General features: G+C 44.9%; 1 protein-coding gene across 3 annotated transcripts in view; it reads left to right on the forward strand.

Annotated features, from left to right (window-relative positions):
* Positions 1-1,490: 1,490 nt before the first annotated feature.
* Positions 1,491-25,273, forward strand: part of LOC123998094 (chromodomain-helicase-DNA-binding protein 4-like) — a 63,035-nt gene continuing 39,252 nt past the window's right edge. For 2 of the 3 annotated variants that reach the window (XM_046302991.1, XM_046302994.1), the window contains exons 1-18: positions 1,632-1,840; positions 2,173-2,363; positions 2,907-3,028; positions 3,259-3,549; positions 3,716-3,834; positions 4,198-4,297; positions 4,735-4,939; positions 5,046-5,167; positions 5,285-5,411; positions 5,767-5,936; positions 6,404-6,652; positions 6,999-7,202; positions 20,990-21,201; positions 22,528-22,659; positions 22,942-23,041; positions 23,161-23,352; positions 23,813-24,013; positions 24,145-24,282. In XM_046302991.1, the coding sequence (XP_046158947.1) occupies positions 2,309-2,363; positions 2,907-3,028; positions 3,259-3,549; positions 3,716-3,834; positions 4,198-4,297; positions 4,735-4,939; positions 5,046-5,167; positions 5,285-5,411; positions 5,767-5,936; positions 6,404-6,652; positions 6,999-7,202; positions 20,990-21,201; positions 22,528-22,659; positions 22,942-23,041; positions 23,161-23,352; positions 23,813-24,013; positions 24,145-24,282 (2,739 nt within the window). In that variant the 5' untranslated portion in view covers positions 1,632-1,840; positions 2,173-2,308. Of the gene's footprint in view, positions 1,571-1,631; positions 1,841-2,172; positions 2,364-2,906; positions 3,029-3,258; positions 3,550-3,715; positions 3,835-4,197; positions 4,298-4,734; positions 4,940-5,045; positions 5,168-5,284; positions 5,412-5,766; positions 5,937-6,403; positions 6,653-6,998; positions 7,203-20,989; positions 21,202-22,527; positions 22,660-22,941; positions 23,042-23,160; positions 23,353-23,812; positions 24,014-24,144; positions 24,283-25,273 lie in introns of those variants that run through there. The other variant, XM_046302993.1, reaches the window with a different exon arrangement.

A 25,273-nucleotide genomic window follows, 5' to 3' on the forward strand; every position in this document is an offset into this window, starting at 1 on the left:
ATCCATGTAAACACAATGATTCCATCACACATATCCCAGATGACTTGATTCTTATCACTGATTCAGTCCTAACACATTAGGGTATAAATCAATCAATCGATCAAATCTAATTGAGAAAGCATTTTTTTTTATACATCTGCAGTTGTCACAAGGTGTTTTAAATGTTTCTGTCTACAGGGCTCCTGAGTGGCGCAGCAGTCTAAGGCACTGCATCTCAGTGCTAGAGGCATCACTACAGAACCTGGTTAGATTCCAGGCTGTATTACAACCGGTGATTGGGAGTCCCATAGGGCTGCACACAATTGGCCCAGCGTAGCCAGCGGGTTAGCGTTTGGCCGGGGGAGGCCGTCATTGTAAATAAGAATTTGTTCTTAACTGACTTGCCTAGTTAAATAAAGGTTGAATAAAATACAAAAGAAACATGCTGATGCTGTCAGGTAGTGTGTTTGTAAACACGTCATCAAAACATTAACATCCCTGGTCAATGCAATCTACTGACCATCTGTTGCACAATTCAAGTCTGAATGCATCTGTGTATACTTTAGATCTGTGGTATCCAACCTGTTTCAGTTACTGTACCACTAGCTGTATTTTGCTCTGCCCGGAGTACCCCATCATGTGCATTTTTCCAGTAGGCCTATGGTCTGAGGAATCTTCTGAGTGAAGACATGGTCGATGTCTTTCATGTCCGAGTCCCCCAACAGCTGAGTCAAGCTCTTGGGCTGATGAGCACCCCCTGTGGATAGGCCAGGTACCCTCAGGAGTCCTAGTACCCCTGGTTGGGAACCATTGCTTTAGATGCTCTTCTATATGGCTGAATTCTCTGTGGCTGTCAATGCAATGTTGACCCTGTTTCACATTCTAGTTTTCTCTACCCTGTCCACAGCACTGCATGCTGTGAGGGCTATGGGGACAATAGACCCCAACTGTACTGTGCCATCCCATAAGTTGTTCTGTTGAGTCCAGAGACAGATGCCTAACATGTGACACAGCAGTCCATCATTGACACAAGCAGTACATGTTTCTGGTATCCCTGTGGGTCCCGAACAATCACATGTGTGTGGCAAACCTATTGTGTTGTGGTGTGTATTTAAGACTATGCCATGTGTACCATGTACTTCAGTACAGTTGGCCTAGAGTTATTCCCATGCAAGTGTTATAAAGCAGTCCTATACTGTGAGTGCAGTCTGTAAGTACGCACAGTGGTAGCCTAGCCTACGTGTGGGCTTCCATAGGTCTTCTGGGTGCAGTGGTAGACATGCCAGGAGGACAGTCTGTGAATATTATGGTCTGTCACCAGTGGCCTAGAGTTTCCCTGGAGACCATGTGACTGGTATTTTTTCTCCTGTCTTTTTAGGAGTTGTGTTTATTATGGGATGTTGGTGGCTGGATTATTATGGTCTGCCAGAGAGAGGGCGGGAGGAGGAGTGTCTCCATGACAACGGGGTTGCTAAGGGGCTGGGACTGAAGGGGAAGGGTGTGTGTGCAGTAGAAGAGTATGTGTATGAGTGCGTGTGTGTAGAGGGGGGAGGTGCGTGAAGGCTGAGTATTATGGTCTGTCCGTTGCGAGGTAACTATGCAGAGTTGTGTGAGTGTTACAGGGAGGGGGGATTATTCTGGGATGTCTGCCCCCTTTGTGTGTTTGTGAGGATGTTAGCTAAGCTCTGCTAGCCACTGAGGCTGGGGGAGAGAAGGGGGACGGAGTGTGAAACGTGTTTTACGGGGTCATTAACGACATATTTTACTGGATATTGTTGCTCATGAATTTATATTAAAGACTAATACCATTGCTGAGAGACAATTATTACACGAAGGAAACCCATATCTAACAGGGACTACAGTAAGTTTCTCAAAAGTCTTAGGGGTTTCACTTGAACCCTGACTGTAACTGTAAGTTTGCCTAAATTGAGTTTGTATCGCGAGTGGGGCAGTATTGCAGAGAGTACTATAATGCACCTTTCTATTCAATACACGATGATTGACGGGTGTCCATTGCTACAGCTTCCTGTGCGGTGTGGACAGAGGCATGCCAATTGAAAACAAATGTTTTTCGATGTAAAAAGATAGTTAACATGTCACACCGTGACCTGTCACTGTAATAAATACTTATTATTATTCGAGAAATACCAATAGGATTGCTAATTCAAGCAAATGTTTTTTTTCTTCTTACAGCGACCCTCCCTCCCCAGGACACCCCCGTTCCATTCTCCACCACCCACACGTCATTTGCCCTCCTCCCTCACAAGATCGGACAGGGTTCGGTGGAGGGATTAGCTCGCTTTAAATTTAAATTCATTATTATTGAAATATGTCGGGAAGCGAGGACGAGAGGGAAGACTTGGAACCTACGGCACTTGCACATGGTAAGACATCGTCAGCGATCTATTTTTTTCAAGCTTGCAGGTTGGTAACGTTAGTTAACGTTACGTTAGCTAGTTAGCTAGCTGATTTGCTAGTCTGGTGCTAGTAGTGACACTTTACATTAGGCAGCCCAGTTTGCTACCTTGCCGAATGTGTTTCTTCTACACTAGCTGGCAAACTTGATAGCACGCTAGCTAGTTACCAATAGAGAGTGCGTAAATATTTGCACTGTCAATGCATGCGTGTTGTTGTTAGAAGTTACGTCCACGACCATTTGCAGGCAGTCACACGAGTCATGCCTCTGTTTGGTGCTGAACTGGCAGCTGGCGTGCAGTGCATATCTTTATATCAAAATGTATCCAAAACACTGTCAATAAAGCTTGTCTGGAGTTGACAGTTTTAGAATTTTATACAAATCCCTCGGTATTCTATGAATATTGTTTTAAATTAATATATATATAATATATATATATATATATATATAATATTGTCTCAATCAAGTATGCATTATATTCAATCAATTCCTGTGCCCTTTCCATCGGCAGATGAGGAGGAACCAGAAGAGGCTGTGTCTGACGTCGAGGTCCCCACCAAGTCAAAGAAGAAGAAGAAAGCCAAGAAGAGCCGTGAGAGCAGGATCAGCAAGAGACCAAGACCTGTCAGAGAGGTAGGATGGGCATCATCCTTCCTTACATGAAGTATCCTAGTCACTGATATCAGGCATTTCTCCAAGGAAGTTGGGAGGGAAGAATGCATTTTGAGGAATAATAATAACAATACGGATGACCCCTAGCCTTTGACCTTTTTGCCCTGGCCTTAGTATAGATTTTCATCATTTGTGAGATTTTTGTCTTCTTCATATTTGCTTCTATGTTGACTCATTTTGTTTCCTCTCAGGAGGTGCCAGTCAGCTCACCAGAACCCTTCATAGCAGTAGAGCAAGCAGCGAGGGAGGAAGAAGAGGGAGGAGGAGGTAGGGCCAGGTCAGAAAGCGAGGGAAGTGATTACGCCCCGAGGGGGAAGAAGAAGAAGCGCTCCAGCTCCTCCAAAGACAAGAAGAAGGGAGGAGGGACGAGTGGAGAGAAGGAGAAAGGAGGAGGAGGCTCATCCAGCTCCAAGAGTAAACGCAAAGAACCAGAACTAGAGAAAGATGAGGATGATGAGGAGGATGATGATGAAGATAGCCAGGTGAGGATGAAGGCTACGAGGATGTGGGTGGTGCAGGTGGGGTGAACAAGGGAGACGTTGGAGCTGTTCTCTGTTTGGATTTGAAGCAGCCCCTGCAATGCACTTAATGACCCTGTTGGCTCAGTGACCCTGAATGTAATGATACCTAACTCCGCCCCCTCTCCAGGAGCCCAAGAGCTCGACTCAGCTGCTGGAGGACTGGGGCATGAAAGACATCGACCATGTCTTCACTCAGAAGGACTACACCACCATCACCAACTACAAGGCCTTCAGCCAGTTTGTCAGGTTAACACACCTCTCTCACGTCTCATGTTTTCTACTTTCTCCTTCTGTTTCCACTGTAGCAGGTTTCAGTACCACTTCACCTGGATAGCTCAGCTTTTGTGGATTGGGGGAGAAAGTTACTTCATATCTGTGTGTGACTGAGCTAGCTTACGACCAGTCTGAAACTGCCCCTACTTCTACCCCGAACTGAAACTAACATAGCAGGCGTAAAAAGACACTTGAAAGGAGTCCCCACATCTGTTTTTCAGAGCAAATGGAAGTTATGTTGAAAATACTGTATCCATGAAAACCGCAAACATCCACTTTCTCCCATAGAGTGCCCCAAACGTAACCTCTGCCTCTCCTTTGCCCTCACTTCCCCAGACCCCTCATCGCAGCCAAGAACCCCAAGATCGCTGTGTCCAGGATGATGACTCTGATGATGGCCAAGTGGAGGGAGTTCAGCACCAATAACCCTCTGAAGGTAACACAACCCAATACAAGGCATTGCTATAACATGACATTACATTGCTATTACATGACATTACATTGCTATAACATCACATTACATTGCTATAACATCACATTACATTGCTATAACATCACATTACATTGCTATTACATGACATTACATTGCTATTACATGACATTACATTGCTATAACATCACATTACATTGCTATAACATGACATTACATTGCTATTACATGACATTACATTGCTATTACATGACATTACATTGCTATAACATCACATTACATTGCTATAACATCACATTACATTGCTATAACATCACATTACATTGCTATAACATGACATTACATTGCTATTACAATACCTTACAAATGTATTTTGACAATGATTGAATGTTCTTTATAGCAAAGGTCTTGATTACCATCCTGCCTTGTCTAACCCTCTGTAGGGCTGTGCCAGTGCCAACGCAGCCCTGGCAGCTGCCAACGTGGCTGCGGCCGTGGAAAGCATGGTGGTGGCAGGGACAGAGGCAGGAGGGGATACAGGGGTGGGGGGTAGTGCTGCTAAAGACTCCCCTCCAGCTACACCCGCTTCCGTACCTGTAGCTGTACCCGCACCCCCACTCCGCAAGGCCAAGACCAAAGAGGGCAAAGGTGAGGAACAAGTTAAAGGAATGCTGATGGAGGGAGCATGTATAATGTTATTGTTGGGGATTCGTTGTAGAATAAGGGAATAATTGAACTCCATCTCCCTCTGCAGGCCCCAATGCTCGCAGGAGGTCCAAACCCAACCCTAAGCCCGTCCCCAAGCCCAAAGCCAAGAAGGTGGCTCCGCTCAAGATCAAACTGGGAGGCTTCAGCAGCAAGAGGAAGAGATCCTCGGTAAGAAAACTAACTTGCCTGAGAATCAACTGGTATGCAGTAAGCCTTGCCATACTTCTGTCCCATAATTCTATCATTGTATCTTTGTCTCTGTTTCTCTCCCTGTGTTGTTGTCAGAGTGAGGAGGATGAGCTTGACGTGGAAAGTGACTTTGACGACGGGACCTTTGAAGTGTCGGACGGCTCCAACAGCCACAGCAGCCGCTCCAAGAAGAAGGCCAAGACCGCCAAGAAGAAGAAGAAAGGTTGGCATGGAAACCCAACTGTCATCTCTTGACCTTTCATTCCATGCAATGGAGGTGTCTACATGCTATAGCCTGGGGCTATAGCATGTAGACTAGTGGTCAGTCACATACCTTAGATCAGGAGAGCTATAGGGGGTTCAGGCTTTTCTTCCATTCCAGCACTAACGCACTTGATTCAACTAATTGTGTTGTTGATGATCATGTGATTAGAGGAATCAGAGGATTAGAGGAACCAAGGACCTGGCTCTCAGCCAATCCTTTGATAATATTAAATGTTTTTGACAGGACCATCATCATGTACCACCCCTCCCTCCTAACTCTTCCCCCTCCCTAACTCCTTCTCTTCCCATCCCAGTTGAGGAGGAGGGTGACGGCTATGAGACAGACCACCAGGACTACTGTGAGGTGTGCCAGCAGGGAGGGGAGATCATCCTGTGTGACACCTGTCCCAGGGCCTACCACATGGTCTGTCTGGACCCCGACATGGAGAAGGCCCCTGAGGGCAAGTGGAGCTGCCCCCACTGTGTAAGTACACAATGTACCCAGTCTGAAGTTGGCCCATAGTCCAACCCATGGTTAGGTAGAGTTTACACCATATTGCTTGTATACACTGTATGTATTTTCTCTTTAATGACTGGAGATTGGTGTGATATCCTATTTCTGATATTGACCTTTTTCTATCCTGGTCCTTCTCTCTTTCACTCCTCCTATCTTTCACTCTCCTTCCCTTTGTCCTTCATCACCCCCCCCCCTTCCTCCCCTACTCTCACCTCCCCTCTCTGGTTCTGCCCCCTTTCACCCACTCTCGCTTCCCCTCCATCATTCCACTCCCCTCTCTTCTCATTTCCTCTCAACACCTTTCTTCCCTCTCCCTCCTCACTCCCCTTCCTGCACTCTCACTACCCCCTCCGCCGCACCCCTCCCGCATTCTTGTCCCCCCTCCCCCTCATGCTCTCTCCTCCCACTCTCTTGTCGTTCCTCCCTCCCTGCAGGAGAAAGAGGGGATCCAGTGGGAGGCCAGAGAGGAGCTGTCTGAGGGAGAGGGGGAGGACGAGGAGGTGGGGAGGGATGAGGGATGGGTAGAGGAGGAGGATGACCATCACATAGAGTTCTGCAGGGTGTGTAAGGATGGAGGAGAGCTGCTGTGCTGTGACACTTGTACCTCCTCCTACCACATCCACTGTCTCAACCCCCCCCTCCCCGAGATACCCAACGGGGAATGGATCTGCCCACGCTGCATGGTGAGCCCTGCCACCCTGTGTACGTCTGTGAGAGAGAGAGAGAATGAATCTGAACTTATGGGTGTTGGATGTACATTATTATTAAGGGGAACATGTTCTATTATACTTGTGTTGGTGGCTTCATATGGAATTCTTGATTTGAGTTGAGTCAGCTATACAGCTGCCATTTCACTCTCATTTCCGATCTCTCCTCGTATACGCTGGCGTTGTTTTTAAAATGTATAATGACGAAAGATTGCAGATAGAAATGCAATATGTAGTGTTGACATGATTGACAAAGTAGGTATTTTTTACACAAGATATTTCTTTGTGAATGTATATCTGATTGTTCCTGAATTTCCCTTAGTGCCCGGGCATGAAGGGTAAAGTCCAGAAGGTTCTGACCTGGAAGTGGGGTGAACCTCCGCCCCCTACACCTGTGCCCCGCCCCCTGGACCTCCCAGCCGAGGCCCCAGACCCTGTCCCATTGGCCGGCCGACCAGAGAGGCAGTTCTTTGTCAAATGGTGCAACATGTCTTACTGGCACTGCTCCTGGGTTCAAGAGCTACAGGTAACATGCACAACCAGCAATATGCCACTGTAATATGCAGGATCAATTAGGGCTGTGGTGGCCATTACATTTTGTCAGACTGTTATTGTCATGCAAAGGTCTGCCGGTCTCATGGTAATTGACCATAAATTAATATAAACACATTAGGGGACAGAATGCGGTCGGACTATCACATAATTGGTATATATATTACTCTTACAGAATTTCCACATGGGCGAGGATATCGGGAAATTTAATCAAAGCCTACTGGATGATTAACTAGGACAGAAGAATTTATAACTTACTTTTTTCAACATAACATAGGTACATCAAATGCCCTTATTGTATGGGACACTTTTAAATGTGCCTTTAGAGGCCATGCAATTTAGTACTCATCGATAAAACAAAAGCAATTTAGGTCAAAAGAGTACATATTAATTAACAAAGGAAATTGAAGGACTTACAGTACAGATAGATAGCAATAAAAACTGTACCATAGAGGCACAGAATAAGGAAAAACAAAAAGAAATGGAGGAACTTATTCTAGAAAGATCCAGTGTAATATATTATAAAAATAAAGCGAACTGGATGGAATATGGGGAAAATGCACCAAATTATTTTTAGTTTGTTTTGAAGAAAAAAATGTTACAAATGATTGAGTCACTCATGATTCACTGAAATCATGAGCTGGTGCACGATATCTAAGAAAGTCTCGAGCAATTGCTCATTTCAGGTAGAGGTAGAGTATCGTCTGAGGTAGAGCATCTCATGATAAGCTGTAGACCACACTACCTACCGAGAGTGTTTTCATCTGTATTCTTCGCAGCTGTTTACATACCACCACAGTCAGAGGCTGGCACTAAGACAGCATTGAATGAGCTGTATTCCGCCATAAGTAAACAAGAAAACACTCACCCAGAGGCGGCGCTCCTCGTAGCCGGGGACTTTAATGCAGGGAAACTTAAATCCGTTTTCACCAAATTTCTATCAGCATGTTAAATGTGCAACCAGAGGAAAAATAACTCTGGAACACCTTTACTCCACACACAGTGCCACATACAAAACTCTCCCTTGCCCTCCATTTGGCAAATCTGACCATAATTCTATTCTCCTGATTCCTGCTTACAAGCAAAAATTAAAGCAGGAAGCACCAGTGACTAGATCAATAAAAAGTGGTCAGATGAAGCAGATGCTAAGCTACATGACTGTTTTGCTAGCACAGACTGGAATATGTTCTGGGATTTCTCCGATGGCATTGAGGAGTACACCACATCTGTCTTTGGCTTCATCAATAAGTGTATCGATGATGTTGTCCCCACAGTGATTGTACGTACATACTCCAACCAGAAGCCATGGATTATAGGCAGCATCCGAACTGAGCTAAAGGCTAGAGCTGCCGCTTTCAAGGAGCGGGACTCTAACCGGGAAGCTTATACGAAATCCCACTATGCCCTCTGACGAACCATCAAACAGGCAAAGCATCAATACAGGACTATGATCAAGTTGTACTACACCGGCTCTGAAGCTCGTCGGATGTGGCAGGGCCTGCAAACCATTACAGACTACAAAGGGAAGCACAGCCGAGAGCTGCCCAGTGCCACGAGCCTACCAGACGAGCTAAAGTACTTCTATGCTCGCTTCGAGGCAAATAACACTGAAACATGCACGAGAGCACCAGCTGTTTTGGAAGACTTGTGCGATCACAGCCGATGTGAGTAAGACCTTTAAAAAGGTCAACATTCACAAGGCCGCAGGGCCAGATGGATTACCAGGACGTGTACTGCGAGCATGCGCTGACCAACTGGCAAGTGTCTTCACTGACATTTTCAACCTCTCCCTATCTGTGTTTGTAATACCAACATGTTTTAAGCAAATCACCATAGTGCCTGTTCCCAAGAACACTAAGGTAACCTGCCTAAATGACTACCAACCCGTATCACTCACCTCTGTAGCCATTTAAGTGCTTTGACATGCTGGTCATGGCTCACATGATCATCCCAGAAACCCTAGACCCGCTCCAATTTGCATACCGCCCCAACAGATCCACAGATGATGCAATCTCTATTGCACTCCACACTGCCCGTTCCCACCTGGACAAAAGGTACACCTATGTGAGAATGCTATTCATTGACTACAGCTCAGCGTTCAACACCAAAGTGCCCTCAAAGCTCATCAATAAGCTAAACCTACAAACCTATTCACCCTCAGGAGACTGAAAAGATTTGTCATGGGTCCTCAGATCCTCAAAAGGTTCTACAGCTGCACCATCGAGAGCATCCTGACTGGTTGCATCACTACCTGGTATGGCAACTGCTCAGCCTCCGACCGCAAGGCACTACAGAGGGTAGTGCGAACTTCCCAGTATATTACTGGGGCCAAGCTTCCTGCCATCCGGGACCTCTATACCAGATGGTGTCAGAGGAATGCCCTAAAATTTGCCAAAGAATTCAGCCACTCCAGTCATAGACTGTTCTCTCTGCTCTCTGCTACCGACTGTTCTCTCTGCTACCCCTCCCCCTCTTTACACCACTGCTACTCTCTGTTGTTATCTATGCGTAGTCACTTTAATAACTCTACCTACATGTGCATACTACCTCAACTAACCGGTGCCCCCGCACATTGAGTCTGTATCGGTACCCCCCTGTATATAGTCTCACTATTGTTATTTTACTGCTGCTCTTTAATTACGTATTACTTTTATCTCTTATTCTTATCTGTATTATTTTTTAAACTGCATTGTTGGTTATGGGCTCGTAAGTAAGCATTTCACTGTAAGGTTGTATTCGGCGCACGCGACTAATACAATTTGATTTGATTTGAACTATATTTTGAAAGAGGAGTAATGTAATTTAAGAATATGTTTTCGTTTGTCTCCTCCATCTCCACTAACCGAAGCTAATTGTATGGATTTTTAGATTTTTAATAATCTAAATTAACATCTGTACAGAAAGACTCATGTGAAGGCCAAATTACAGAGGAGGAACTTCTTAATGCAATTAAAGCCTTTAAGTCCGTGAAAACTCCAGGGCTGGATGGTATACCAGTGGAAGTATACCAAACTTGTTTTTATATACTCAGAGGACCATTAGGTGCATGTTTTAACCACTCCTATATGAATGGTAGATTATCGGACATGCAACAAGAGGGTATGATATCATTATTACTGAAACAGGATCCAAGTGGTATATATAGAGATCCAGTCCATTTAAAAAATGTAATTGAAGGCCTCTTACACTTCAGTGTTGTGATGCAAAAATTCTAGCTAAATGCCTGGTGCATAGAATTAAAACGGTTTTGTCAGATATTATTCATCCTAATCAGACAGTTTTTTTTACATGGACGATGCATTGGAGATAATAAAAGACAAGTACTGGAAACAATAGAATACTATGAAATATCTGGGAAACCAGGCCTGGTTGTCATAGCTGACATTGAAAATGCTTTTGATAAACAACGACTGGAGTTTATATATAGATGCCTGGAATATTTCAATTTTGGAGAATATCTTATAAAATATGTTAAAGTTATGTATCGTAACCCTAGGTGTAAAATAGTAAATAATGGCTACATCTCAGAAAGTTTCAAACTGTTCCGGAGTAAAACAAGGTTGTCCTGTCAAGGGGTGAGTGTAGCTGGTGCATGGAAGTCAGGCGCAGGAGAGCAGAGATGAGTGGAAAAAGCACTTTACTAAGGCAATCATTTGCACAGAACGCATCCGCGTCACAAAACAAATGCCTAATGAACAAGAGAGGCATCACGAAGTACAAAAACCCAAGTACAAAGTACCGGCTGCCACAAAGCACAGGTAATAAAACAAAACCCGGCGCAAACCAGCCGGAAGCGTGCCAACCTTAACAATAAACAATACCCCACACAGACGTGGGAACAGAGGGTTAAATACACGGCAAGTAATGAGGGAAATGTAAACCAGGTGTGTGGGAAAATAAGACAAAACAAATGGACATTTTTATTTATTTTATTTAACCAGGAAGGGCTCATTGAGATTAAAATCTCTTTTTCAAGAGCGCCCTGGCCAGCACCAAGTCATTATAAAAAAATATAGACAGACAACATGATAAACCACAAGTAATCTAGTAAAAACCAGGAAAACAGGCCTTATTCCTAAAATAAAATCTTTGTTGAATATGCAATTTTGTTGTTGTTGTTGAATATGCAATTTAAAAGAGGCCGTCATCAATTAAAATTCCAAGATATTTATATGAGGTTACAACCTCAATCTCCTTGCCCCGACAGGTAGTAATAGGTGAAAGGTTCAGAGGTCTATTTATTGCATTAGAAAACACCCTTAGTTTAGTTTTGTCAGTATTGAGGATAAGCTTCATATGACACAAGAACAGTATAAAAAGCAGTTTGCATATTCTGGAAAGCTTTTGTAAGAGATGAGGCACAACAGTAAATAACAGTATCATCAGCATAAAAATGAAGTTATGCATTTTGGACATTTTTGTCTAAATCATTTATATAAATAGTGAATAAGAGAGGACCAAGTACAGAGCCTTGGGGCACACCATTCAAGACAGACAATTTAACAGACATGAGCCCATCAAATTGAGTGCACTGAGTTCTATCAGACAGATAGTTAGCAAACCATGCAACTGCATGCTCCGAAAGACCTACACTCGACAATCTCTGCCTTAGTATAACATGATCAACTGTATCAAAAGCCTTAGAGAGATCAATAAAACGTGAGACAGAGTGCTGTTTTTTGTCAATGGCTTCAGTGATATCATTTACAGTGCCTTGCGAAAGTATTCGGCCCCCTTGAACTTTGCGACCTTTTACCACATTTCAGGCTTCAAACATAAAGATATAAAACTGTATTTTTTTGTGAAGAATCAACAACAAGTGGGACACAATCATGAAGTGGAACGACATTTATTGGATATTTCAAACTTTTTTAACAAATCAAAAACTTAAAAATTGGGCGTGCAAAATTATTCAGCCCCTTTACTTTCAGTGCAGCAAACTCTCTCCAGAAGTTCAGTGAGGATCTCTGAATGATCCAATGTTGACCTAAATGACTAATGATGATAAATACAATCCACCTGTGTGTAATCAAGTCTCCGTATAAATGCACCTGCACTGTGATAGTCTCAGAGGTCCGTTAAATGCGCAGAGAGCATCATGAAGAACAAGGAACACACCAGGCAGGTCCGAGATACTGTTGTGAAGAAGTTTAAAGCCGGATTTGGATACAAAAAGATTTCCCAAGCTTTAAACATCCCAAGGAGCACTGTGCAAGCGATAATATTGAAATGGAAGGAGTATCAGACCACTGCAAATCTACCAAGACCTGTCCATCCCTCTAAACTTTCAGCTCATAGCTCATACAAGGAGAAGACTGATCAGAGATGCAGCCAAGAGGCCCATGATCACTCTGGATGAACTGCAGAGATCTACAGCTGAGGTGGGAGACTCTGTCCATAGGACAACAATCAGTCGTATATTGCACAAATCTGGCCTTTATGGAAGAGTGGCAAGAAGAAAGCCATTTCTTAAAGATATCCATAAAAAGTGTTGTTTAAAGTTTGCCACAAGCCACCTGGGAGACACACCAAACATGTGGAAGAAGGTGCTCTGGTCAGATGAAACCAAAATTGAACTTTTTGGCAACAATGCAAAACGTTATGTTTGGCGTAAAAGCAACACAGCTCATCACCCTGAACACACCATCCCCACTGTCAAACATGGTGGTGGCAGCATCATGGTTTGGGCCTGCTTTTCTTCAGCAGGGACATGGAAGATGGTTAAAATTGATGGGAAGATGGATGGAGCCAAATACAGGACCATTCTGGAAGAAAACCTGATGGAGTCTGCAAAAGACCTGAGACTGGGACGGAGATGTGTATTCCAACAAGACAATTATCTAAAACATAAAGCAAAATCTACAATGGAATGGTTCAAAAATAAACATATCCAGGTGTTAGAATGGCCAAGTCAAAGTCCAGACCTGAATCCAATCGAGAATCTGTGGAAAGAACTGAAAACTGCTGTTCACAAATGCTCTCCATCCAACCTCACTGAGCTCGAGCGGTTTTGCAAGGAGGAATGGGAAAAAATTTCAGTCTCTCGATGTGCAAAACTGATAGAGACATACCCCAAGCGACTTACAGCTGTAATCGCAGCAAAAATAAAGGGAACACTAAAATAACACATCCTAGATCCTAGATCATAGAATGAATGAAATATTCTTATTAGATACTTTTTTCTTTACATAGTTAAATGTGCTGACAACAAAATCACACAAAAATGATCAATGGAAATCAAATTTATCAACCCACGGAGGTCTGGATTTGGAGTCACACTCAAAATTAAAGTGGAAAACCACACTACAGGCTGATCCAACTTTGATTTAATGTCCTTAAAACAAGTCAAAATGAGGCTCAGTAGTGTGTGTGGCTTCCACATGCCCGTATGACCTCCCTACAATGCCTGGGCATGCTCCTGATGAGTTAGTGGATGGTCTCCTGAGGGATCTCTTCCCAGACCTGGATTAAAGCATCCATCAACTCCTGGACAGTCTGTGGTGCAACGTGGCGTTGGTGGATGGAGCGAGACATGATGTCCCAGATGTGCTCAATTGGATTCAGGTCTGGGGGAACGGGCCGGCCAGTCCATAGCATCAATGCCTTCCTCTTGCAGGAACTGCTGGCACACTCTAGCCGCATGAGGTCTAGCATTGTCTTGCATTAGGAGGAATCCGGGGCCAACCGCACCAGCATATGGTCTCACAAGGAGTCTGAGGATCTCTTCTCAGTACCTAATGGCAGTCAGGCTACCTCTGGCGAGCACATGGCGGCCCCCCAAAGAAATGCCACCCCACACCATGACTGACCCACCGCCAAACCGTTCATGCTGGAGGATGTTGCAGGCAGCAGAACGTTCTCCACGGCGTCTCCAGACTCTGTCACGTCTGTCACGTGCTCAGTGTGAACCTGCTTTCATCTGTGAAGAGCACAGGGTGCCAGTGGCGAATTTGCCAATCTTGGTGTTTTCTGGCAAATGCCAAACGTCCTGCACGGTGTTGGGCTGTAAGCACAACCCCCCACCTGTGGACGTCAGGCCCTCATACCACCCTCATGGAGTCTGTTTCTGACCGTTTGAGCAGACACATGCACATTTGTGGCCTGCTGGAGGTCATTTTGCAGGGCTCAGGCAGTGCTCCTCCTTGCACAAAGGCGGAGGTAGCAGTCCTGCTGTTGGGTTGTTGCCCTCCTACGGCCTCCTCCACGTCTCCTGATGTACTGGCCTGTCTCCTGGTAGCGCCTCCATGCTCTGAACACTACGCTGAGAGACACAGCAAACCTTCTTGCCACAGCTCGCATTGATGTTCCATCCTGGATGAGGTGTACTACCTGAGCCACTTGTGTGGGTTGTAGACTCCGTCTCATGCTACCGCTAGAGTGAAAGCACCGCCAGCATTCAAAAGTGACCAAAACATCAGCCAGGAAGCATAGGAACTGAGAAGTGGTCTGTGGTCCCCACCTGCAGAACCACTCCTTTATTGGGGGTTAAGTGTTCCCTTTATATTTTGAGCAGTGTATATACTGAGATCATGTGACAGATCATGTGACACTTAGACTGCACACAGGTGGACTTTATTTAACTAATTATGTGACTTCTGAAGGTAATTGGTTGCACCAGACATTATTTAGGGGCTTCATAGCAAAGGGGGTGAATACATATGCACGCACCACTTTTCCGTATTTATATTTTTTTGCACTTTTTGAAACAAGTCATTTTTAAAAATGTCACTTAATTTATTTGGACTATTTAGTGTATGTCCATTACATGAAATCCAAATAAAAATCCATTTAAATTATAGGTTGTAATGCAACAAAATAGGAAAGATGCCGAATGAGATTAATACTTTTGCAAAGCACTGTACCGATTCCATGGCACATGGTTTATGAATTGACATGCAAAACGACAACGGATTCAAAACTTCACATTTTTCAATTTAAATTATTATACAAAATTCTTGCAACCAATAGAATGTTATATATATGGGGGATACAAAAAAAGGACAGCCAAAGGAGGGAGGCGAGTGGCGAGGTGGACACCTGTGCTCCCGAAGAAGGTTATCCAGACGGATGGCCATTCACACGAGAGCGTCCAAGGATATGTTGTCATTCCGACATGCCTACTGTGTCTGGAACTCCGTGCGCAGTCCACTGCGGAATAGAGTACGGAGCGCCAGCTCATTCCATCTACTGGAGGCTGCCACATTCTGAAAGGTGAGGGCGCACTCCGCAGTGGTCTGGGCACCCTGCTGGAGTTGGAACAGTTGCTCACCTCCCTCTCTGCCCTCTGGAGGTTGGTCGAAGACCGCCCTGAACAGAGCCATGAACCTCTCATAGTAACCCACTTCCTCCTCCCATGTGGACCGTGACAACCTTGGACCTCTCGATGATGGGGGTTCCCATCTGATAGGGGAAGTAGAGGGAGCACTTGAGTAGGAAGCCACGGCATTTCGATGGAGTTCCGTCATACTTCTCTGGAAGGGATAGTCAGGCATCGGCTGGGTGTGCTGGGGGACTGGCTCACTGTGATGACCCATGGTAGGAGGCCCTCTGATAGGGGTATGGAGAACCTCGCTGGTGGTGTCGAGGCGGTGGACAACACGGAGGACTTCCCTCATGGTTGTACCCAGTTGTGCCAGTTGGTTGTGGTGTTGGTGGAGTAGATGACCCGGTTCATTGACTGACTAGAAGAAAGTTTTTATCTTCTGCTGCTCCCATATTGTTAGGTGGTATTCTGTAACTTATATGCCGGGAGTCAGGAAACAGGTGTAGAAGGCGAGTTTAATAATCAAATCAAATTTTATTGGTCACATACACATGGCTAGCAGATGTTAATGTGAGTGTAGCAAAATGCTTGTGCTTCTAGTTCCGACAGTGCAGTAATATCTAACAAGTAATGTAACAATTCCCCAACTACCTAATACACACAAATCTAAAGAGATGGAATAAGAATATGTATCATGACACAAGGTGAGACCCAGATGCAGACACAGGAGGCAGATGGTTGGAGTCTTACAATATTTATTAATCCAATAAGGTAAGGCAAGAGAATGGTCGTGGACAAGCAAAAGGGTCAAAACCAGTTCAGAGTCCAAACGGTACCGAAGGGCAGGCAGAGTCAAGGTCAGGGCAGGCAGAGTCAAGGTCAGGGCAGGCAGAGTCAAGGTCAGGGCAGGCAGAGTCAAGGTCAGGGCAGGCAGAGTCAAGGTCAGGGCAGGCAGAATCAAGGTCAGGGCAGGCAGGATGATCAGGCAGGGGAAAGTAGTCCAGAGTCAGGCAGGGGTCAAAACCATGAAGATTATGAAAAAAAGAATAGCAAAAGGAGTACGGGAAAAACACGCTGGTTGACTTGACTAACATACAAGACGAACTGCCACAGAGAGACAGGAATCACAGGGAAAAATACACTGGGGAAAATAAGCGACAGCTGAAGGGGGTGGAGACAATAACAGGAACAGGTGAAACAGATCAGGATGTGACATATGTACGTATAAATATATGGATGAGTGATGGCCGAACAGCATAGGAAAGGTGCACTAGATGGTTTAAGGTACAGTATATACATATGAGATGAGTAATGTAAGATATGTTAACATTATTAAAGTGCCATTGTTTAAATTGACTAGTGATCCATTTATTAAAGCGGCCCGTGATTTGAGTCTATGTAGGCAGCAGCCTCTCTGAGTTAGTGATTGCTGTTTAGCAGTCTGATGGCCTTGAGATAGAAGCTGTTTTTCAGTCTCTCGGTCCCAGCATTGATGCACCTGTACTGACCTCGCCTTCTGGATGGTAGCGGGGTGAACAGGCAGTAGCTCGGATGGTTGTTGTCCTTGATGATCTTTTTGGCCTTCCTGTGACTTTGGGTGCTGTAGGTGTCTTGGAGTGCATGTAGTTTGCCCCCGGTGATGCGTTGAGCAGACTTCATCACCCTCTGGAGAGCCTTACGGTTGTGGGCGGTGCAGTTGCCGTACCAAGTGGTGATACGGCCCGACAGGATGCTCTCGATTGTGCATCTGTTAAAGTTTGTGAGGATTTTAGGTGACAAGCCAAATGTCTTCAGCCTCCTGAGGTTGAAGTGACTCAGGAAGTACAGGAGGGGGCTGAGCATGCACCCTTGTGGGACCCCAGTGTTGAGGGTCACAGAAGTGGAGATGTTGTTTCCTACCTTCACCACCTGGGGGCGGCCAATCAGAGAGTCCAGGACCCAATTGCACAGGTCGGGGTTGGGACCCAGGGCCTCCAGCTTAATGATGAGCTTGGATGGTACTATGGTGTTGAATGCTGAGCTATAGTCAATGAACAGTATTCTTACATAGGTATTTCTCTTGTCCAGATGGGATAGGGCAGTGTGCAGTGTGATGGCGGTTGCATCGTCTGTGGACCTGTTGGGGCAGTATGCAAACTGAAATGGGTCTAGGGTGGCAGGTAAGGTGGAGGTGATATGGTCCTTGACTAGTCTCTCAAAGCACATAGTCATTTAGTTAAGTTGTCTTTGCCTTCTTGGGTACAGGAACAATGGTGGCCATCTTGAAGCATGTGGGGACAGCAGACTGGGATAGGGAGAGATTGAATATGTCTGTAAACACACCAGCCAACTGGTTTGCACATGCTCTGAGGAGACGGCTAGGGATGCCATCTGGGCCAGCAGCCTTGCGAGGGTTAACACTTTTAAATGTCTTACTCATGTCGGCCACAGATAAGGAGAGGGTGGCACTATATTATCCTCAAAGTGGGCAAAGAAGGTGTTTAGTTTGTCTGGAAGTGAGATGTCGGTGTCCGTGACGTGTCTGGTTTTCTTTTTGTAGTCCGTAATTTCCTGTAGACCCTGCCACATACGTCTCATGTCTGAGCCATTGAATTGCAACTTCACTTTGTCCCTATACCGACATTTCGCTTGTTTGATTGCCTTGCAGAGGGAACAACTACACTGTTTGTATTCGGCCATATTCTCAGTCCTCTATCCATGGTTAAATGCGGTGGTTCGCTCTTTCAGTTTTGCGCGAATGCCACCATCCATCCACGGTTCTGGTTAGGGTAGGTTTTAATAGTCACAGTGGGTACAACATCTCCAATGCACTTCCTTATAAACTCACTCACAGAGTCCGTATATATATCGATGTTAATCTTTGAGTCAGCCCGGATCATTTCCCAGTCCGAGTGATCAAAATAATCTTGAAGCGTGGATTCCGATTGGTCAGATCAGTGTTGAATGGCTTTAGTTACGGGTACATCCTGTTTGAGTTTCTGCCTATAAGACGGTCAGAACTAGATGGAGTCTTAGTCGGATTTGCCCGAAGGGAGGGCGAGGAAGGGCCTTGTATGCATCGCAGAAGTTAGAGTAGCAGTGATCGAGTTTATTGCCCGCGCAAGTGCTCCAATCAATATGCTGATATAATTTAGGTAGCCTTGTTCTCAAATTTGCTTTGTTAAAAACCCCAGATACAATAAATGCAGCCTCGGGATATATGGTTTCCAGTTTACATAGAGTCCAGTAAAGTTCCGGCGTGGTGTCTGCTTGAGGGGGTATATACACAGCTGTGATGATAACTGATGAGAATTCTCTTGGGAGATATTATGGCCGGCATTTGATACTAAGGAATTCTAGGTTGGTGAGCAGAAGGACTTGAGTTCCTGTATGTTATTATGATTACACCATGAGTCGTTAATCATGAAGCATACACACCCGCCCTTCTTCTTCCCAGAGAGGTGTTTATGTCTATCGGCGCAACGCATGAAGAAGCCCGGTGGCTGAACCAGCTCCGACAACGTATCCCGAGATAGCCATGTTTCCGTGAAACAGAGAATGATACAATCTCTGATGTCTCTCTGGAAGGCAACCCTTTCTTTTAATTTCGTCTACCTTGTTGTCAAGAGACTGGACATTGGCAAGTAGTATACTCGGAAGCAGTGGGCGGTGTGCACGCCTACGGAGCCTGACCAGGGGGCCGCTCCGTCTGCCTCTTCTGCGGCGACGTTGTTTTTGGTCGGTGTCTGGGATTAGATCTACTGTCCTGGGTGGTGGTCCGAACAAAGGATCCACTTCGGGAAAGTCATATTCCTGGTCGTAATGATGGTAACTTAGCGTCGCTCTTATATCCAATAGTTCTTCCCAACTGCATGTAATAACACATAAGATTTTCTGGGCTAACAATGTAAGAAATAATACATAAAAAATTAAATACTGCATAGTTTCCTAAGGACTCGAAACGAGGCAACCATCTCTGTCAGCGCCATCTTCATGAAACGATACAAAAGAACAAACATGAGAAGCATTCTGAACACGAGAGAAAACAATACCACCTAATGACTGATGATAACTGAGGGCTAAATAAAGGGCGAAATCAAGGGGAAAATGATGGCCACGTGTGTGTAATGATGAGGAACAGGTGTGCGTAATATAATAGCTAGTTCCGGTGGTTAGTAGACCGGTGACGTCGCGCGCTGGAGGTGAGGGAGCTGAAGTAGGTGTGACAATATGTTTATAAGTTCCGTGCCATTATTTTATTTAAGAAGGATATAATTGAAAATAGCTGAATAAAATAGAAAGGAGATTTTTCCCATTTATGGAGCATATGAAGTGGCTATGTTGAGTGAGAAAGTGATCACTTGAAACAGGTCCTATATGCTAGATTTAATAGTTATTTGGCAACTTTAGTTGTGAGTGATACAAACCATAGAATGTCTCAGAAATCAGGCTGCTTCGGTTTTATAGTGGAACATGTGCTTAATATGAGCAGCTGAGACAGAAATATAAGAGTGTTGGGTCCGTAACCGAAAGGTTGACAAGGTAGAAATCTGTCGTTGGGCACCTGAACAAGGCAGTTAACCCACTGTTCCCAAGTAGGCTGTCATTGTAAATAATAATTTGTTCTTAAATTAATTGCCTAGTTAAATAAAGGTTAAATTAAATATAGATTAAAAAAGAATAATAATGCAGTCCACACTCAAAGGCAATTACTCACATTTGTTAGGCTAGAGCCATGAGTACCAGACATCTTAAATCAGTTTTGTTTTATGTTTTTCTGCCATGTGTAATATATATATTCACTTTGTATGTTGTATGTTGTATGTTGTCTACCTCACTTGCTTTGGCAATGTTAACACATGTTTCCCATGCCAATAAAGCCCTTGAATTGAATTGAATTGAATTGAATATGCGTTAGGCTATGTATTGTAAATCACAGTGAGGTGAGTTTTAAAGGTATGATAGGCCTTCTGTTTTGATGATAAGTGTTTGATGTGATTTCCCATTGCCTTTGCTTTGATGTCAGAGTGGTTAGAGGGACAATAGAGCCCTGAGTACCAGACCATTAGGACCTGATTGAGGGACAATAGAGCCCTGAGTACCAGGTCATTAGGAACCGATGGAGAGACAATAGAGCCCTGAGTTACCAGGCCATTAGACCTTATGGAGCAACAATAGAGCGCTGAGTACTAGGCCATTAGGACATGATTGAGGGACAATAGAGCCCTGAGTACCAGGCCAATAGGAACTGATGGAGAGACAATAGAGCCCTGAGTACGAGGCCGTTAGGACGTGATGGAGGGACAATAGAGCCCAGAGTACCAGGCCATTAGGCACTGATGGTAGTTGGGTAGTAAGTTGGGTACTACCAAAGCATGGAATTTTACTGCCGCCATGACTGCCGGTGTGGCAGTAATACGGTCACCGCAACAGCTCTAGGCTCAATGTCTTCATCCTTATGTACTAAATAGAGAGTAGACTCGTCTTTTTTCCCTCTTCACTATTTTCCCTCCCTCCAGTTGGAGCTGAACTGCCAGGTGATGTTCCGTAACTACCAGAGGAAGACGGACATGGACGAGCCCCCGCTGGTGGACTTCGGAGGGGAGGGGGACGATGACAAGAGCACTAAGAGGAAGAACAAGGACCCCCTGTATGTTCACATGGAGGAGGAGTTCTACCGTTACGGAGTCAAGATGGAGTGGCTCATGATCCACCGCATCCTCAACCACAGGTAGCGCACACACAGGCACCTTGGATACACACGCTAACACACACACCTGGGATGCTCACGCTAACACACACATACCTGGGATACACACGCTAACAAACACACACACACCTGGGATACACACGCTAACACACACACACCTGGAATACACACGCTAACATACACACGCCAACACACACACACCTGGAATACACACGCTAACAAACACACACACACCTGGGATACACACGCTAACAAACACACACACACCTGGGATACACACGCTAACACACACACACCTGGAATACACACGCTAACACGCACACACCTGGAATACACACGCTAATACACACACACCTGGGATACACACACTAACACACACACACCTGGGATACACACGCTAACACACACACCTGGGGTACACATGCTAACACACACACACACCTGGGGTACACACGCTAACATGCACACACACCTGGGATACACACGCTAACACACACACACACACCTGGGATTCACACGCTAACACACACACACACCTGGGATACACACGCTAACACACACACACCTGGGATACACACACTAACACACACACCTGGGATTCACACGCTAACACAACACAGCATAGGTAACATACTACCATACTACGCACACCTTCTTAGGCGAGGTGCTGACTAGCGGAGTAGAAAACTTGAAAATAAAAGAGAGCCGCACACTCTAGGAGCTCAGATGCAAAAATGTAATTACCAACGTTTCGACAGCCAAGCTGTCTTCATCAGGATATAATCACAAACACTGCGGGATGACTCGTTTATATAGTGTCAAAAGACACAGGTGTCTGTAAGTGTGGCCTAATATCATTGGTTAATTATCAAATATTAAAATGGAATACAAAGAACAGCATACAAACAACAAATGGATAGCATACGATCATAAATTAATTTGACTATACAAGCTTACAAACAATTACAATGGCAAAGTCACAATAATCACAAGAATGGCTTCAGATCAAAGTCTATGTTGAGACCGAAGGGAGCAAGGGTCTTTAAGTGAAAGATCCAGGCAGCCTCTCGTTTTAACAATAAATGATCAAGGTCACCCCCTCCCCTAGGGAGAGTGACATGTTCGATGCCAATATAACGCAGAGACGAAATCGAGTGGTCTAACGCAGAGACGAAAACATACTACCTCCTAACACAGGTGTGTCATAGTCAGTTCTGTAAAGGAAAAGGCTGTTTATTTGTTGTAAAAATGGTAATAGTTTGTTTAACACCTCTGTATCCTATTTGTATTAATACAGATGTAAACCATAATATCATCATTCTCCTTCCCCTCTCCTCCTCTCTCCAGTGTGGATAAGAGGAACAACGTGCACTACCTGATCAAGTGGAGGGATCTGGCCTACGACCAGGCCTCCTGGGAGAGTGAGGAGATGGACATCCCAGAGTACGACCAATACAAGCAGACCTACTGGAACCACAGGTACACACACACACACACACACACACACACTCAACAATACATGCACACAAAACTCTGATAACTATAGTAACCTATAGCAACCTATAGTAAGTAACCTGACGCAATAATCTAATTCTCTTCATATTTTCTCTCTCTCTCTCTCTCTCTCTCTCTCTCTCTCTCTCTCTCTCTCTCTCTCTCTCTCTCTCTCTCTCTCTCTCTCTCTCTCTCTCTCTCTCTCTCTCTCTCTCTCTCTCTCTCTCTCTCTCTCTCTCTCTCTCTCTCTCTCTCTCTCTCTCTCAGAGAGTTGATGTTGGGAGATGAGGGCAGGCCTGGTAAGAAGCTGAAGAAGATAGCTAAAGTGAAGAAGAGTGAGAAACCCCCTGCTAACCCTGTGGTGGATGTAAGTGCGGGTACTTCCTTGTTCCTTTTCATGTGAATCGTCCAAATCTTCTATTCACATTGATTCATGATTCTGCTCTGTAATGTAAATGAAGATGTCCACTTCCACTTCCCCTCCAGCCCACCATCAAGTTTGACCATCAGCCAGACTACCTGGACACTACAGGGGGAACGCTGCACCCCTACCAGCTGGAGGGTCTCAACTGGCTGCGTTTCTCCTGGGCTCAGGCTACTGACACTATACTGGCTGATGAGATGGGTCTAGGCAAGACTGTCCAGACCGCTGTCTTCCTCTACTCACTCTACAAAGAGGTGTGTTGGTAGGGTCTGTATTGGGGTCTGTGTGTGCTGGATAGGCAACAGGATGTGGTCATCTGATTCCACAGCGATGTGTTTCAGCGTGTGTGTGAGAGAGATATCTTGTGTGTATGTAAGTTTGTGTCTCTCGTCCAGTCTGCCTTCCCTTGTCAATAATTTCACTGCCAAACCCTGGACAAACAATAAAACCGCCCATCAAAGGGAACTAGTCCAAAAAGAGGGACTCTGTCCTAAAGGCAGGCTGGGACAAATACAAGCAAAGTCCAGCTAGTCTTATCAGAAGGCTAGGTTGAGTTATTACTCTACTGCTAAATACCTAGTGACGTGAATGATCAGTCCAATGTTAGGGGATAAGGGCAGAGCATCTAAATCGGACTTAGGCACTTCTCTTTTCTGATTCACCTAAAGTGTTTTACTCACTCACCTATTAACCCCTGACCTTCCACCTCTCCAGGGTCATTCAAAGGGCCCGTTCCTGGTGAGCGCCCCCCTGTCCACCATCATTAACTGGGAGAGAGAGTTTGAGTTGTGGGCCCCGGACATGTACGTGGTGACCTACGTAGGAGACAAGGACAGCAGAGCCGTCATCAGAGAAAACGAGTTCTCCTTCGAGGGCAATGCCATCCGGGGGGGCAAGAAGGCCTCTAAGATGAGGGTGAGAGACGAGTGGGATGGGAGGATGGGGAGACTGATAATGTGCAGTCATGTTTGTTATTGTTGTTCATTATATCTTTGTTGTTACCCCATAATCCTCTGCCCCCTCCCTCTCGCTCTGTCCCCCTGCAGAAAGACTCATCGGTGAAGTTCCATGTCCTGCTGACGTCCTATGAGCTGATCACTATAGACCAGGCTGTGCTGGGCTCCATAGACTGGGCCTGTCTGGTGGTGGATGAGGCACACAGGCTGAAGAACAACCAGTCAAAGGTCAGACACACACCAGTACAATAACCATTATAGTCATAACCAGTACCATAACCATTATAGTCATAACCAGTACCATAACCATTATAGTCATAACCAGTACCATAACCATTATAGTCATAACCAGTACAATAACCATTATAGTCATAACCAGTACCATAACCATTATAGTCATAACCAGTACCATAACCATTATAGTCATAACCAAATCAAATCAAATCAAATTTTATTTGTCACATACACATGGTTAGCAGATGTTAATGCGAGTGTAGCGAAATGCTTGTGCTTCTAGTTCCGACAATGCAGTGATAACCAACAAGTAATCTAACTAACAATTCCAAAACTACTGTCTTATGCACAGTGTAAGGGGATAATGAACATGTACATAAGGATATATGAATGAGTGATGGTACAGAGCAGCATACAGTACTGGTATCGAGTACAGTATATACATATGAGATGAGTGTGTAGACAAAGTAAACAAAGTGGCATAGTTAAAGTGGCTAGTGATACATGTGTTACATAAGGATGCAGTCGATGATGTAGAGTACAGTATATACATATGCATATGAGATGAATAATGTAGGGTAAGTAACATTATATAAGGTAGCATTGTTTAAAGTGGCTAGTGATATATTTACATCATTTCCCATCAATTCCCATTATTAAAATGGCTGGAGTTGGGTCAGTGTCAATGACAGTGTGTTGGCAGCAGCCACTCAGTGTTAGTGGTGGCTGTTTAACAGTCTGATGGCCTTGAGATAGAAGCTGTTTTTCAGTCTCTCGGTCCCAGCTTTGATGCACCTGTACTGACCTCGCCTTCTGGATGATAGCGGGGTGAACAGGCAGTGGTTCGGGTGGTTGATGTCCTTGATGATCTTTATGGCCTTCCTGTAACAACGGGTGGTGTAGGTTTCCTGGAGGGCAGGTAGTTTGCCCCCGGTGATGCGTTGTGCAGTCCTCACTACCCTCTGGAGAGCCTTACGGTTGAGGG

Source organism: Oncorhynchus gorbuscha, linkage group LG15, assembly GCF_021184085.1.
Source record: "Oncorhynchus gorbuscha isolate QuinsamMale2020 ecotype Even-year linkage group LG15, OgorEven_v1.0, whole genome shotgun sequence".
NCBI classification, from domain to species: domain Eukaryota; kingdom Metazoa; phylum Chordata; class Actinopteri; order Salmoniformes; family Salmonidae; genus Oncorhynchus; species Oncorhynchus gorbuscha.